This window comes from Sciurus vulgaris, assembly GCF_902686455.1.
Source record: "Sciurus vulgaris genome assembly, chromosome: 2".
Classification (NCBI taxonomy): Eukaryota; Metazoa; Chordata; class Mammalia; order Rodentia; family Sciuridae; genus Sciurus; species Sciurus vulgaris.
In genome coordinates, this window is record NC_136462.1 from 49,953,479 (window position 1) to 49,969,166 (window position 15,688).

Genomic DNA, 15,688 nt, shown 5'->3' on the forward strand with positions numbered 1-15,688 from the left:
TGGTACATTTGCTGGATGTATGGCTTGTGTTACTTTAAGGATCTGTGAACACAGTTCACATACACACACACTGTGCTTTGTTCACATTCATCAGATGAAAGACATATTTTACTTTTTAACTTATTTGAAAGATTATGAACATGGAGCAGTATACACTTTTGCTGTGAAGTTTTATCAACAGTCTTAACTACTTGAGGCAAAATTTCCCCAGGGAATTTTCATTGTAGCTATCTAAGCTACATAGTATTTTGTATAACATGTAATGTGCTGCCGTTAGGAAAATTAACCTTTAACTTATGGTTAACTATCTTTAACTTATGGTTTCGTTGTAGGACCATAATTATTTTTCTTCTCTTTAATTTGAAATTAATTCTGCCTTCCTTTTTCCTGAGAAAAGGTACAATTATTTGGAAAATAAGTATTTATAAAAATAAGTATCCTTTTATTATGTAACCACTTAATTGTTGAGCTGACATCTGAATAGGTACTTGGCTAAACTTTCAGAGGAACCTATTGATTGTGTCAAACCTAAGTTGACAAGCCTTCACACTGTGTGCTTTTTATGAAAACTGTCACTGACTTCCTTCTTTCCTCATAAGAGAAAGAGAGCACCCATATTAAAATTTTTTAAAAATCTAATTACTAATACCATAGTCATAGACCTCTTGGATTTTAGGATGTCTTTTCATAGAATAAACATACTGGCATGATACTAATTAAAGTTTAATGTTCCATAAACTTATTTTCATTTTTTGTGATAAAACAATTAATTTTTTCAATTGTTCCTCTTGTAGGAAGAACACTCCTGTGGGGAGAGGAATATTGCGGGCATACTTTGGCTCTCTGCCTTCCCTTCCTCTTCTTGTTTTGGTGAATCTGCATTCTGGTGGCCACGTATTTGCATTTCCTTCCAACCAATCTATAACTGAACAAAGCCTTGTGTTATGGCTTAAAAAATTAGAAGCAGGACTAGAAAATCATATCAGTAAGTTTTCTGTTTTATTTAATACACAGTTCTGCATTTTGTTCTGTTGATTTTTAAACTTCAATTGTAGCTAATGAGTACTGGCATGAATTGAATGGTGTTTATAAGGATCCTAAATATTACTATGCTGATAGCATTGTCTGTGGAACAGTGTCTGACTATGAGACTAAGGTAAAAGACCTCAGTTGGGGACAGTAGACTCACTAAGCAGTCAACACACATACTAAATCTCTCTTTTCTCTTGAATTTTAATTCATTGAGTCCATGTTGCTTCTGTAGATTGCCAATATCTTCAAAAATGATTTTTGTTATTTATCCAAGTTAAAAAAATATCTTTACCCTGGAAGCACTGACATACCTAAGCATAAGTACTTCATGCTGCTTTTATGAAACTTAAAATTGTTGAGTTCACAAGATACTTTTAGTATAGCTTTCTCATATATATGCCATTTATTTTTTTCTGTGACTGTAAGCAAATTTTTGGTTTTATAGAAAATGAGGACATTTAACAAATAGTACATTATTATTATATAGAACTCTGGTCTTAAGTTTTTTTAAAATTTATTTTTATTGTAAACAAATGAAATACATCTTGTTTCTCTGTTTGTACATGAAGTAGAGGCATACCATTTGTGTAATCATACATTTACATAGGGTAATAGTTTTTGATTCATTCTGCTATTTTTTTCCTCCACCCCCAACCCTTCCCACCCCTCTTTTCCCTCTATACAGTCCCTTCTTCCTCCATTCTTGCACCACTCCCACCCCCCATTATGTGTCATCATCAGCTTATCAGTGAGATCATTCTTCCATTGGTTTTTTGAGATTGGCTTATCTCACTTAGCATGATATTCTCCAACTGCATCCATTTGCCTGCAAATGCCATAATTTTATCATTCTTTATGGCTGAGTAATATTCCATTGTATATATATACTACAGTTTCTTTATCCATTCATCAATTGAAGGGCATCTCGGTTTGTTCCACAATCTGGCTATGGTGAATTGAGCAGCTATGAACTTTGATGTGACTGTATCTCTGTAGTATGCTGATTTTAAGTCCTTTGGATATAGGTCTTTGGGATAGCTGGATCAAATGGTGGTTCTATTCCAAGTTTTCTAAGGAATCTCCACACTGCTTTCCAGAGTGGCTGCACTAATTTGCAACCCCACCAGCAATGTAAAAGTGTACCTTTTTCTCCACATCCTCGCCAACACCTATTGTTACTTGTATTCTTGATAATCGCCATTCTAATTGGGGTGAGATGGAATCTTAGGGTAGTTTTGATTTGCATTTCTCTTATTACTAGAGATGTTGAACATTTTTTCATATGTTTGTTGATTGCTTGTATCTTCTTCTTTGAAGTGTCTGTTCATATCCTTAGCCCATTTATTGATTGGGTTACTTGTATTCTTCATGTAGAGTTTTTTGAGTTCTTTATATATTCTGGAAATTAGTGCTCTATGTGAAGTATGAGTGGCAAAGATTTTCTCCCACTCTGTAGGCTCTCTCTTCACATTACTGACAGTTTCCTTTGCTGAGAGAAAGCTTTTTAGTTTGAATCTATCCCAGTTATTGATTCTTGCTTTTATTTCTTGCGCTTTGGGAGTCCTGTTAAGGAAGTCTGATCCTACACTGACATGTTGAAGATTTGGACCTACTTTTTCTTCTACAAGATGCAGGGTCTCTGGTCTCATTCCAAGGTCCTTGATCCATTGTGAGTTGAGTTTTGTGCAGGGTGAGAGATAGGGGTTTAATTTCATTCTGTTGCATATGGATTTCCAGTTTTCCCAGCACCATTTGTTGAAGAGGCTCTCCTTTCTCCATTGTATGTTTTTGGCCCCTTTGTCTAGTATGAGAAAATTGTATTCATTTGGGTTTGTGTCCATGTTCTCTATTCTGTACCATTGATCTACCTATGTTGGTGCCAATACCATGCTATTGCTTTGTAGTGTAGTTGAAGTTCTGATATTGCGATACCCCCTGCTTCACTCTTCCTACTAAGGATTGCTTTAGCTATTCTGGGTCTCTTATTCTTCCAGATGAATTTCATGATTGCTTGCTCTGTTTCTGTAAGGATGTCATTGGAATTTTAACTGGAATTGCATTGAATCTGTATAGCACTTTTGGTAGTATGGCCATTTTGACAATATTAATTCTGCCTATCCAAGAACATGGGAGATCTTTCCATCTTCTAAGGTTTTCTTTAATTTCTTTCTTTAGTGTTCTGTAGTTTTCTCATTGTAGAGGTCTTTCACCACTTTTGTTAATTTGATGCCCAAGTATTTTATTTTTTTCAAAGCTATTGTGAATGGGGTATTTTTCCTAACTTCTCTTTCTGAAGATTCATCACTTATGTACAAAAATGCATTAGATTTATGAGCATTGATCTTATATCCTGCTACTTTACTGAATTCACTTATGAGTTCTAAAAGTTTTCTGGTGGAATTTCCGGGTTCTTCTAAATATATAATCATGTCATCAGCGAACAGGGATAGTTTGAGTTCTTCTTTTCCTATTTGTATCCCTTTAATTTCTTTGGTTTGTCTAATTGCTCTGGCTAGAGTTTCAAGGACAATGTTGAATAGAAGTGGTGAAAGAGGGCATCCCTGCCTTGTTCCAGTTTTTAGGGGGAATGCTTTCAGTTTTTCACCATTTAGAATGATATTGGCCATGGGCTTAGCATAGATGGCCTTTACAATGTTAAGGAATGTTCCCACTATCCCTGTTTTTTTCTAGTGTTTTGAGCATGAAGGGGTGCTGTATTTTAATGAATGCTTTTTCTGCATCTATCGAAATAATCATGTGATTCTTAACTTTAAGTCTGTTGATATGGTGAATGACATTTATTGATTTCCAGATGTTGAACCAACCTTGCATCTCTGGAATAAAACCCACTTGATCGTGGTGCACTTTTTAATATATTTTTGTATGTGGTTTGCTAACATTTTGTTGAGAATTTTTGCATCAGTGTTCATTAAGGATACTGGTCTGAACTTATCTTTCCTCAGTGTGTCTCTGGTTTAGGTATCAGGGTGACTGACTTCATAGAATGAGTTTTGGAGGGTTCCCTCCTCTTCTATTTCATGGACTACTTTGAGGAGTATTGGAATGAGCTCTTTAAAGGTTTTGTAGAACTCGGCTGAGAATCCATCTGGTCCTGGACTTTCTTCGTTGGTAGGCTTTCGATGACTTCTATTTCATTACTTGAAATTGATGTATTCAAATTGTGTATGTCCTCCTGGTTCAGTTTAGGTAATTCATATATCTCTAGAGATTTTGATGTCTTTGAGATTTTCTATTTTGGTGGAGTATAGATTTTTCAAAATAGCTTCTAATTATGTTTTGTATTTCAGCTTGTGTTTGTTGAGATATTTCCTTGTTCATTCCGAATTTTAGTAATTTGAGTTTTCTCTCTCTTTCTCTTTGTTAGTGTGGCTAAGGGTTTATCAATTTTATTTTTTCAAAGTACAACTCTTTATTTTGTTAATTTTTTTGATTGTTTCTTTTGTTTTAATTTCGGTGATTTCAGCTCTGATTTTAACTATTTCCTGTCTTCTACTACTTTTATGTTGCTCTGTTCTTCTTTTTCTAGGGCTTTGAGCTGTAGTGTCAGGTCGTTTATTTGTTGATTTTTTTTTTTCTTCTTTTATCGAATGCACTCCATTAAATAAATTTTCCTCTTTCATAGTGTCCCAGAGATTTTGATATGATGTATCTTTGTTCTCGTTTACCTCTAAGAATTTTTAAATTTCCTTCCTGATGTCTTCGTTATCTATTCATCATACAATAGTGTATTATTTAACCTCCAAGTATTGGAGAATTTTCTGTTTTGTACTCTGTCATTTATTTCTAATTTCAATCCATTATGATCTGATAGAATACAAGGTAGTATCTCTATCTTCTTGTATTTGCTATCAGTTGGTTTGTGGCATAATATATGGTCTATTTTAGAGAAGAATCCATGCACTACTGAGAAGAAAGTGTATTCGCTATTTTGGATGGTATATTCTATATATGTCCATTAAGTCTAAATTATTGATTGTGTTATTGAGATTTATGGTTTCTTTGTTCAATTTTTGTTTGGAGGATCTGTCCAGTGGTGAGAGAGGTGTGTTAAAATCGCCTAGTATTATTGTGTTGTGGTCTTTTTGATTTCTGGAATTGAGAAGGATTTGTTTGATGTATATGGATGAGCCACTGTTTGGGGCATAGATATTTATGATTGTTATGTCTTGCTGATTTATGCTTCCCTTAAGCAGTATGAAATGTCCTTCTTTATCCCTTCTGACTAGTTTTGGCTTGAAGTCCACATTATCTGATATGAGGATGGATACTCTGGCTTTTTTGCTGTGTCCATGTGCATGATATGTTTTTTCCCATCCTTTCACCTTTAGTCTATGGGTATCTCTTTCTATGAGATGAGTCTCTTGCAGGGAGCATATTGTTGGATTTTTCTTTTTAATCTAATCTGCCAGTCTGTGTCTTTTGATTGATGAGTTCAGGCCATTAACATCAGGGTTATTATTGAGATATGATTTGTATTCCCGGTCATTTGGCTCATTTTTTTTTTTTTTTTTTTTTTGACATGACTTGGTTTTTCCTTATTTGGCTATCCCTTTGCTGATTTACATCATTGTTTTTCATCTCTTCCTCATGGAATATTTTGCTGTAATGCCAGCTTTATTTTTATAAATTCTTTTAGCTTTTGTTTATCATGGAAGGATTTTGTCATCAAATCTGAAGGTAAGTTTTGCTGGGTATAAGATTCTTGGTTGGTATCCATTTTCTTTCAGAGCTTGAAAAATGTTGTTCCAGTCCCTTCTGGCTCTTAGGGTCTGGATTGAAAAATCTGCTGATATTCTTACCGGTTTCCCCCTGAATGTAATTTGATTCTTTTCTCTCACAGCCTTTAAAATTCTGTCTTTATTTTGTATGTTGGGTATTTTCATTATAATGTGCCTTGGTGTGGGTCTGTTGTAATTTTGCATATTTGGAGTCCTGTAAGCCTCTTGTACTTGATTTTCCATTTCATTCTTCAGATCTGGGAAATTTTCTGATATTATTTCATTGAATAGATTGTTCATTCCTTTGGTTTGTTTTTCTGTGCCTTCCTCAATCCCAATAATTCTTAAATTTGGCCTTTTCATGATATCCCATAATTCTTTTAGATTCCATTCATGATTTCTTACCACATTCTCTGTTTGATCAACTTTGTTTTCAGGGTTAAATATTTTGTCTTTAATGTCTGAGGTTCTGTCTTCCAGGTGTTATGCTATTGGTTTTGCTTTCTATGGAATTCTTAATTTGGTTTATTGTTTCCATCATTTCAAGGATTTCTGTCTGGTTTATTTCAGTATCAAACTCTTTATTGAAGTGGTCTTTTGTTTCCCTCATTTGCTCTTTTAACTGTTGAGTGGTGCGATCATTCAAAGCCTACATTTGCTCTTTCATCCTATCGTTTGCTTCTCTGATCATTTTAATCTTGCGCATTCTGAACTCCCTTTCTGACCTTTCTTCTGCCATGCTGTCATTGAATTTTATTGCTGTACCATCTAGGTTTGTTTGGGACATTTTCTTCCCTTGTTTTCTCACATTGCTCAGGTATCTACCCCTCTAGTAGTGAAACTCTGAGATAATGTAGATTTCCTCTATTGACTAGTATTTTCTCTGTAGATTTCCAATAACTCACCTCTTAGCCTTCAGTAGCCTGAAGTCTTGGAGTAACTTGATAATGCGGTGCTCCACTAGGAAGTTGCCCCTCTAGGTGTGGTGGCCTTCAGGTGGGGTATATTCCCTGTCAGTGGGCAAAAGTGACTCCACTTGTTGACTGATGGTCAGCCAAAGGGGGACTAGATTGCAAACTGGGGCACGTCTGATCTGGGCCTGTGTCTCTGGTTCTACTACCCTGGTGGGAAAATCTTGTCCAGCAGGGAATACTCACCCGGTGTGGAAGTTTCACTGGGCAATTCTCCTTCCAGAAGTTCCCTTGGGTTCAGAAGTACCACCTGGACTGAGAAGCCCTTTTCTGCGACATTCCCAGGGGTCCCGACCTACCGCCTGGACTGGGGAGCCTGGCCCTGTGAGGGACTCCCTCGCTGAGCGGCCCTCCTCTGTTATGTTCTCTGGGCACTGGATCTACCGCCTGGGCCTCAGACCCTCACTCTGCATGGAAGCCTCTCGCTGGGTGGCCCTCCTCTGCAATGCTCCTGGTCACTGGGTTCACGGCTCCAGTGGTGGACAAGCCCTCAGGAATAATTCAAAATGCCTGCACCAGCCTATAAAGAAGCCTCTGGCTAGCTCCATGATGCAGGTGGGCTGGCTTGTCTGCCAGCTTGCTCCGAATGGCCACAGACCTCGGCGTGGTGGTCGAGCGGGGTCACTCAGTAATGGGGTCAGATTTTGGCCTGGTGGTTGGGCAAGCTGGCTGCCCCCCCATAGTTTTGCAATGCAGGCGGGTTTGGTGCCGCCGGCTAGCTCCCGATGCAGGCGGCCTGACTCATCCGCTAGCTCGCTCGTGACTGCCTGGTTTTAAGTAGTTTCTCCCTCAACATTTGTTGTTACTGCTTTTGTTGATCAGGTAGGTCCACCCTTTTGGTTGTGGTTTATATGGCTTTTACATTGTAATAGGCAAATTACTTCATGGAAAGTTATCATTGGCATAAAAGTTATAATCAGTATTTATTAAGCATGTCCACTTTGCCTGGCATGTTGCTAATTACCTTTCAGTGATGCTCTGATTTAGTCTCATTATAACCCTGGATATTGTCATACTTTTTTTTTTTTTTTTTTTCAGTTGAAAAAAATTGAGGTTAATAGGTTCAATGGTGATTGAACTAATAATTACCAGAATTACCAGAATAGAGATTCAAACCAAATAATCTAACTTCACAGCCTCTACTGTTAAACAAATTGCCTACTGAATTGAATGCATAATTGAGCTTGTTTCATTGAATCTTCAATAAAACAAAATCATCTGTGTAGTCACCAATATTGTGATAATCTGGTTTGCAGTGATTTTATCTAAAATCCATAGGTATTTTACCTAATCTATACACATAAATATTTGAAAGAAGCAGTTCTGCTTAATAGTATTCTGATAAATACCATTATGTTATATTTAACTTGAATAATTATAATAGCTAATAAAAATGCATTTTATTAATATTTCATCTAACCATCACAAAAAGTATGAGGTTGTTTTTATCCACCAAAAATAAGTACTGCTAAATTATATTTTATTAAATTTAATAAATAGTAATAGCTAACATTAATACATATTAGGTGCATTAATACTTTTATATGCATAATATTTTTATGTGTATGTTGTAGAATGATTAAATCAAGTTAATAAACATATCTGTCACTTCACATATCATTACTTTTTGGTGAGAACATTTAAAAGCTATGTTAACAATACATTATTATTTGTCTCCATGCTGTATAGCAGATCTCTAGAACTTATTCTTCCTGTATAACAAACTTTGTACTCCTTGACCAAAATCTCCTGGTTTCCTACCCTATCCCCTAGCCCCTGGTAACCACCATTCTACTCTCTGCTTCTATAGGTTTGATTGTTTTAGATTTTACAGGTAAGTGATATCATGAGTGTTTTTCTTTTTATGCCTGACTTATTTTACTAAATATAATGTCCTTTAGGTTCATCCATTTGGTGCAAACGATGGAATTCCTTCCTTTTTTTAAGACTGGCATTCTATTGTATACATGCAGCACAGTTTCTTTATCCATTCATCCTTTGATGGACACAGGTTGATTTCATATTTTGGCTATTGTGGATGATGCTGCGGTGAACATGGGAGTGCAGACATCTCTTTGACATACTGATTTCAGTTCCTTCGTATGCACATCCAGAAGTTGAATTGCTGGATCATGTAGTGCTACTATCTTTAATTTTTTGAAGAACCTCCATTCTGTTTCCCATAATGACTGTATTAATTAACATTCCTACCCAGAAGATAGAAGGGTTCCTTTTGCTCCACATCTTCCCTAATACTTTACCTTTTGTCTTTTTGGTAAAATCCATCCTTACAGGTGTGAGGTGATAGTTCATTGTAGTTTTAGTTTACTCTTCCTGATTAGTGATGTTGAGCACCTTTTAATATCAGTTAGCTTTTTAGTATATTCCTTGGAAAAATGCCTATGTAGGTTCTTTGCCAACTTTGTAATTGGGTTGTTTTCTTGTTACCGAGTTGTTTGAATTCCCTATATATTTTGGATATTCACCCATTATTGAATATATAATTTGCACATACTTCTCCCACTGTCTCTACTCTGTTGTTTTTCCACTCTGTTGATTGTTTCCTTTGCTGTGCAGAAGCTTTCTAGTTTGATAAAACAATCCCATTTGATCTGATTTTGTTACTTGTGCTTCTGAGGTCAGATCCAAAATGTCTTTGTGGAGATCAATGTGTAGAAGCTTTTTCCTTTTGTTTTCTTCTAGTAGTTTAAGTCTTTAATCCATTTTGAGTTTATTTTTGTGATGGAGTGTGAGACAAATGTCCAAGTTCATTCTTCTGCTTAGGAATATCTAGTTTTTCCAGCACCATTTATTGAAGAGACCTTTCTTTCCCCATTGTGTGTTTTGGTTCTTTGGTTAAAGGTGAGTTGACAGTGAATGTTTGTATTTATTTCTGCTCTCTTTATCCTGTTCCATTGGTCCATGCTAGTACCATACTGTTTTTTTACTCTAGCTATTTGTACATTTGGAAGTTGGGCTGTGTGACATATCCAGTTTTGTTCTTTTTGCTAAAGATTGCTTTGGCTGTTTGGGGTTTTTAGTGGATCCATATGAATTTTAGGATTTTTTTTTTCTATTTCTGTCAAAAATGTCATTGGAATTTTAATACAAATTGCTTGAATCTGTAGTATTGCATTGGGTAGTATAGATACTTTAACAATATTAATTTCTGCAATTCATGAACATGAACTATCTTTCTATTTATGTCTTTTTCAATTTCTTTCATCAGTGTTTTGTAGTTGTCAGTGTATGGGTTTTTCATCTCCTTGGCTGAATTTATTTCTAAGTATTTTATTTTTTGATGCTATTGAGGTGGTTTTTTCAGATAGCTTATTTTTAGTGTATAAAACACTTGATTTTTAATATTGATTTTTGTATCCTGTAACTTTACTAAATTTATTTATTCTATAAGTTTTTTGGTGCAATCTTTAAGGTTTTCTGTAAAAGGTTATGTTTTTTGCAAACAGATAATTTAACTTCCTTTTTTATAGTTTGGACAGAATCAGAGTTTAGAAGCCCAAGAAAACAGATCTTGCCCAGAATTAATGATCCTTGCTTATGACATGTTATAATTTTACTTTTCTGAAAACATACAAGAATTTATACTTGTGGTATGGATACATATCTTAATTATATTTGAGTATTAACCACTTATGGACAATTGTGGCAACAATAGGGCTATTGCTATAATTTAAATAAGTAAATATGATAACCTGAATGATTAGTATATCATGCAAATAGTTAAAATTTGATATATCAAAAGTCTACATTACTATGTAAGGACTTTATTAGATATCAGATCATCTGTATTGTAATATTTTGACACTGGTCCATGACAGAGTACTTAAATAAGGTGTATGTGTGAGCTATATGTGTAAATAGATGTGTATATGTATACATAAATGTGCAAACTCCATTGTTACATTATCTTAGCTGCCATGTGTCATGTGAATCTGTGATTATGTACATTTGTGTATATTTAGTCAGATACTTGAATTTATTTGGGGTCAATCCTTGCACCAACACTCATTCTTCCCAGGTGTTTGATTCCTTTCTGTCAAGTTAGTTTTAACTTAAGTATTATGCTTAAATAGCCTGTGGATGGTGTTTTTAAAGTTGAAATATAATTAATATGCCATAAAAGTCATTCTTTGTATAGTTCATTGTTTTTAGTATATTCACTAGGCTGTGTAACCATTGTCACTATTGAATTCTAAAACAATTTTCATCACCTCGCAAAGAAATCCCATGCCCATTAGTAGGCACTTCCAATTCTTTCCTCTTTCTTCTCCCTGGTGATCACTAATCTACTTTTTGGCTCTATTATTTGCTTAATCTGGAAATTCCATATAAATGGAGTCAAATAATATGTGAACTTTTATGCCTGGCTTCTTTTTCTTAGCATGAAGTTTTCAAATATCAACCATGCTGTAGCATGAATCAGTAGTTCATTCCTTTTTTTTTTTTTAAGTTTAATATTTTTTTTTAAATTTTAATTAAAAATCATAAATGTACATAGGGCAATGTTGTTTGATTCATTTTGTTATTTTTTTCCCTTCCCCCCTCCCCTCCCACCCCTCTTTTCCCTCTATACATTCCTTTCTTCCTCATTCTTACCACCCTCCTTATCCCTAACCCTAAACCTAACCCTAACCCTAACACTAACCCCTCCTATCCCCCCCATATGTCCTCATCCGCTTATCAGCGAGATCATTCATCCTTTAGTTTATCCATTTGCCTGCGAATGCCATAATTTTGTCATTCCTCATGGCGGAGTAATATTCCATTGTATATATATGCCACAGTTTCTTTATCCATTCATCACCTGAAGGGCATCTGGGTTGGTTCCACAATCTGGCTATAGTGAATTGAGCAGCTATGAACATTGATGTGGCTGTATCTCTGTAGTATGCTGATTTTAAGTCCTTTCGGTATAGGCCAAGGAGTGGGATAGTAGCTGGGTCAAATGGTGGTTCCATTCCAAGCTTTCTGAGGAATCTCCAGAGTGGCTGCACTAGTTTGCAACCCCACCAGCAATGTATGAGTGTACCTTTTTCCCCACATCCTGGCCAACACCTATTGTTGCTTATGTTCTTGATAATCGCCATTCTAATTGGGGTGAGATGAAATCTTAGGGTAGTTTTGATTTGCATTTCTCTTATTACTAGAGATGTTGAACATTTTTTCATATATCTGTTGATTGCTTGTACATCTTCTGTGAAGTGTCTGTTCATTTCCTTAGCCCATTTGTTGATTGGATTATTTGTATTCTTGGTGTAGAGTTTTTTGAGTTCTTTATAGATTTGGGATATTAGTGCTCTATCTGAAGTATGATTGGCAAAGATATTCTCCCACTCTGTAGGCTCTCTCTTCACATTACTGATAGTTTCCTTTGCTGAGACAAAGCGTTTTAGTTTGAATCTATCCCAGTTGTTGATTCTTGCTTTTATTTCTTGTGCTATGGGAGTCCTGTTAAGGAAGTCTGCTCCTAAGCCAACAAGTTGAAGGTTTGGGCCGACTTTATCTTCTATAAGATGCAGGGTCTCTGGTCTGATTCCGAGGTCCTTGATCCATTGTGAGTTGAGTTTTGTGCAGGGTGAGAGATAGGGGTTTAATTTCATTCTGTTGCATATGGTTTTCCAGTTTTCCCAGCACCATTTGTTGAAGAGGCTATCTTTTCTCCATTGCGTATTTTTGGCCCCTTTGTCTAGTATGAGAAAATTGTATTTATTTGGATTTGTGTCCGTGTCCTCTATTCTGTACCATTGATCTACCTTTCTATTTTGGTACCAGTACCATGCCGTTTTTGTTACTATTGCTTTGTAATAGAGTTGAAGATCTGGTATTGTGATACCCCCTGCTTCGCTCTTTCTACTGAGGATTGCTTTAGCTATTCTGGGTTTCTTATTCTTCCAGATGAATTTCATAATTGCTCGCTCTATTTCTGTAAGGTACATCATTGGGATTTTAATTGGAATTGCATTGAATCTATATAGCACTTTTGGTAGTATGGCCATTTTGACAATATTAATTCTTCCTATCCATGAACGTGGGAGATCTTTCCATCTTCTAAGGTTTTCTTTAATTTCTTTCTTTAGTGTTCTGTAGTTCTCATTGTAGAGGTCTTTCACCTCTTTTGTGAGATTGATTCCCAAGTATTTTACTTTTTTCGATGCTATTGTGAATGGGGTATTTTCCTAATTTCTCTTTCTGAAGATTCATCACTTACATATAAAAATGCATTGGATTTATGAGCATTGATCTTGTAACCTGCTACTTTACTGAATTCACTTATGAGTTCTAAAAGTTTTCTGGTGGAATTTCCAGGTTCCTCTAAATATATAATCATGTCATCAGCGAACAGGAATAGTTTGAGTTCCTCTTTTCCAATTCGTATCCTTTAATTTCTTTGGTTTGTCTAATTGCTCTGGCTAGAGTCTCAAGAACAATGTTGAATAGAAGTGGTGAAAGAGGGCATCCCTGCCTTGTTCCAGTTTTTAGGGGGAATACTTTCAGTTTTTCACCATTTAGAATGATATTGGCCATGGGCTTAGCATAGATGGCCTTCACAATGTTAAGAAATGATCCCACTACCCCAATTTTTTCTAGTGTTTTGAGCATGAAGGGATGCTGTATTTTATCAAATGCTTTTTCTGCATCTATCGAAATAATCATGTGATTCTTAACTTTTAGTCTGTTGATATGGTGAATGACATTTATTGATTTCCGGATGTTGAACCAACGTTGCATCCCTGGGATAAAACCCACTTGATCGTGGTGCACTATCTTTTTAATATATTTTTGTATGCGATTTGCTAAAATTTTGTTGAGAATTTTTGCGTCGATGTTCATTAAGGATATTGGTCTGAAATTTTCTTTCCTCGATGTATCTCTGTCTGGTTTAGGTATCAGGGTGATATTGGCTTCATAGAATGAGTTTGGGAGGGTTCTCTCCTCTTCTATTTTATGGAATACTTTGAGAAGTATTGGAATGAGCTCTTCTTTAAAGGTTTTGTAGAACTCGTCTGAGAACCCATCTGGTCCTGGACTTTTCTTTGTTGGTAGGCTTTTGATGACCTCTTCTATTTCATTGCTTGAAATTGATTTATTTAAGTTGTGTATGTCTTCCTCGTTCAGTTTAGGTAATTCATATGTCTCTAGAAACTTGTTGATGTCTTCGAGGTTTTCTGTTTTGTTGGAGTATAGATTTTCAAAATAGCTTCTAATTATGTTTTGTATTTCACTTGTGTCTGTTGTGATATTTCCTTGTTCATTCCGAATTTTAGTAATTTGAGTTTTCTCCCTTTTTCTCTTTGTTAGTGTGGCTAAAGGTTTATCAATTTTGTTTATTTTTTCAAAGAACCAACTATTTATTTTGTTAATTTTTCTGATTGTTTCTTTTGTTTCAATTTCGTTGATTTCGGCTCTGATTTTAACTATTTCCTGTCTTCTACTACTTTTGGTGTTGGTCTGCTCTTCTTTTTCTAGGGCTTTGAGCTGTAGTGTTAAGTCGTTTATTTGTTGATTTCTACTTCTTTTGTTGAATGTGCCCCATGAAATAAATCTTCCTCTCAGTACTGCTTTCATAGTGTCCCAGAGATTTTGATATGATGTGTCTTTGTTCTCATTTACTTCTAAGAATTTTTTAATTTCCCTCCTGATGTCTTCTGTTATCCATTCATCGTATAATATTGTATTATTTAATCTCCAAGTATTGGAGAAGTTTCTGTTTTTTATTCTGTCATTAATTTCTAATTTCAGTCCATTATGATCTGATAGAGTACAAGGTAGTATCTCTATCTTCTTGTATTTGCTAACAGTAGCTTTGTGGCATAAAACATGGTCTATTTTAGAGAAGGATCCATGTGCTGCTGAGAAGAAAGTGTATTTGTTCTTTGTTGGATGGTATATTCTATATAAGTCGGTTAAGTCTAAATTGTTGATTGTGTTGTTGAGTTCTATGGTTTCTTGAATCAATTTTTGTTTGGACAATCTATCCAGCGGTGAGAGAGGTGTGTTAAAATCGCCTAGTATTATTGTGTTGTGGTCTATTTGATTTCTGGAGTTGAGAAGGATTTGTTTGACGTACATGGATGAGCCAATGTTCGGGGCATAGATATTTATGATTGTTATGTCTTGCTGATTTATGCTTCCCTTAAGCAGTATGTAATGTCCTTCTTTATCCCTTCTGACTAGTTTTGGCTTGAAGTGCACATTATCTGAAATGAGGATGGATACTCCAGCTTTTTTGCTGTGTCCGTGTGCATGGTATGTTTTTTCCCATCCTTTCACCTTTAGTCTGTGGGTATCTCTTTCTATGAGATGGGTCTCTTGCAGGCAGCATATTGTTGGATTTTTCTTTTTAATCCAATCTGCCAGTCTATGTCTTTTGATTGATGAGCTCAGGCCATTAACATTCACAGTCATTATTGTGATATGATTTGTATTCCTAGTCATTGGACTCATTTTTGTTTTTTGACATGATTTGGTTTCTCCTTTATTTGTCTATTCCTTTAGGCTAGTTCCTCCCGTTGCTGATTTACATCGTTATTTTTCATCTCTTCCTCATGGAATATTTTGCTGAGAATGTTCTGTAATGCCGGCTTTCTTTTAGTAAATTCCTTTAGCTTTTCTTTATCGTGGAAGGATTTTATCTCATCGTCAAATCTGAAAGTAAGTTTTGCTGGGTATAAAATTCTTGGTTGGCATCCATTTTCTTTCAGGGCTTGGTAAATGTTGTTCCAGGCCCTTCTAGCTTTTAGGGTCTGGACTGAAAAATCTGCTGATATTCTTATTGGTTTCCCCCTGAATGTAATCTGATTCTTTTCTCTCGCGGCCTTTAAAATTCTGTCTTTATTTTGAATGTTAGGTATTTTCATAATAATGTGCCTTGGTGTAGGTCCATTGTAATTTTGTATATTTGGAGTTCTATAAGCCTCTTGTACT

The 15,688-nt window shown here is 35.5% G+C and overlaps 1 protein-coding gene across 1 annotated transcript in view; it reads left to right on the forward strand.

The window, feature by feature from the left end:
• The window catches only part of TXNDC16 (thioredoxin domain containing 16), a 126,489-nt gene that overhangs the window by 105,233 nt on the left and 5,568 nt on the right, over positions 1-15,688 (forward strand). Inside the window, 1 exon segment of the mRNA XM_079121664.1 lies at positions 795-985. Within this exon segment, the coding sequence (XP_078977790.1) occupies positions 795-985 (191 nt within the window).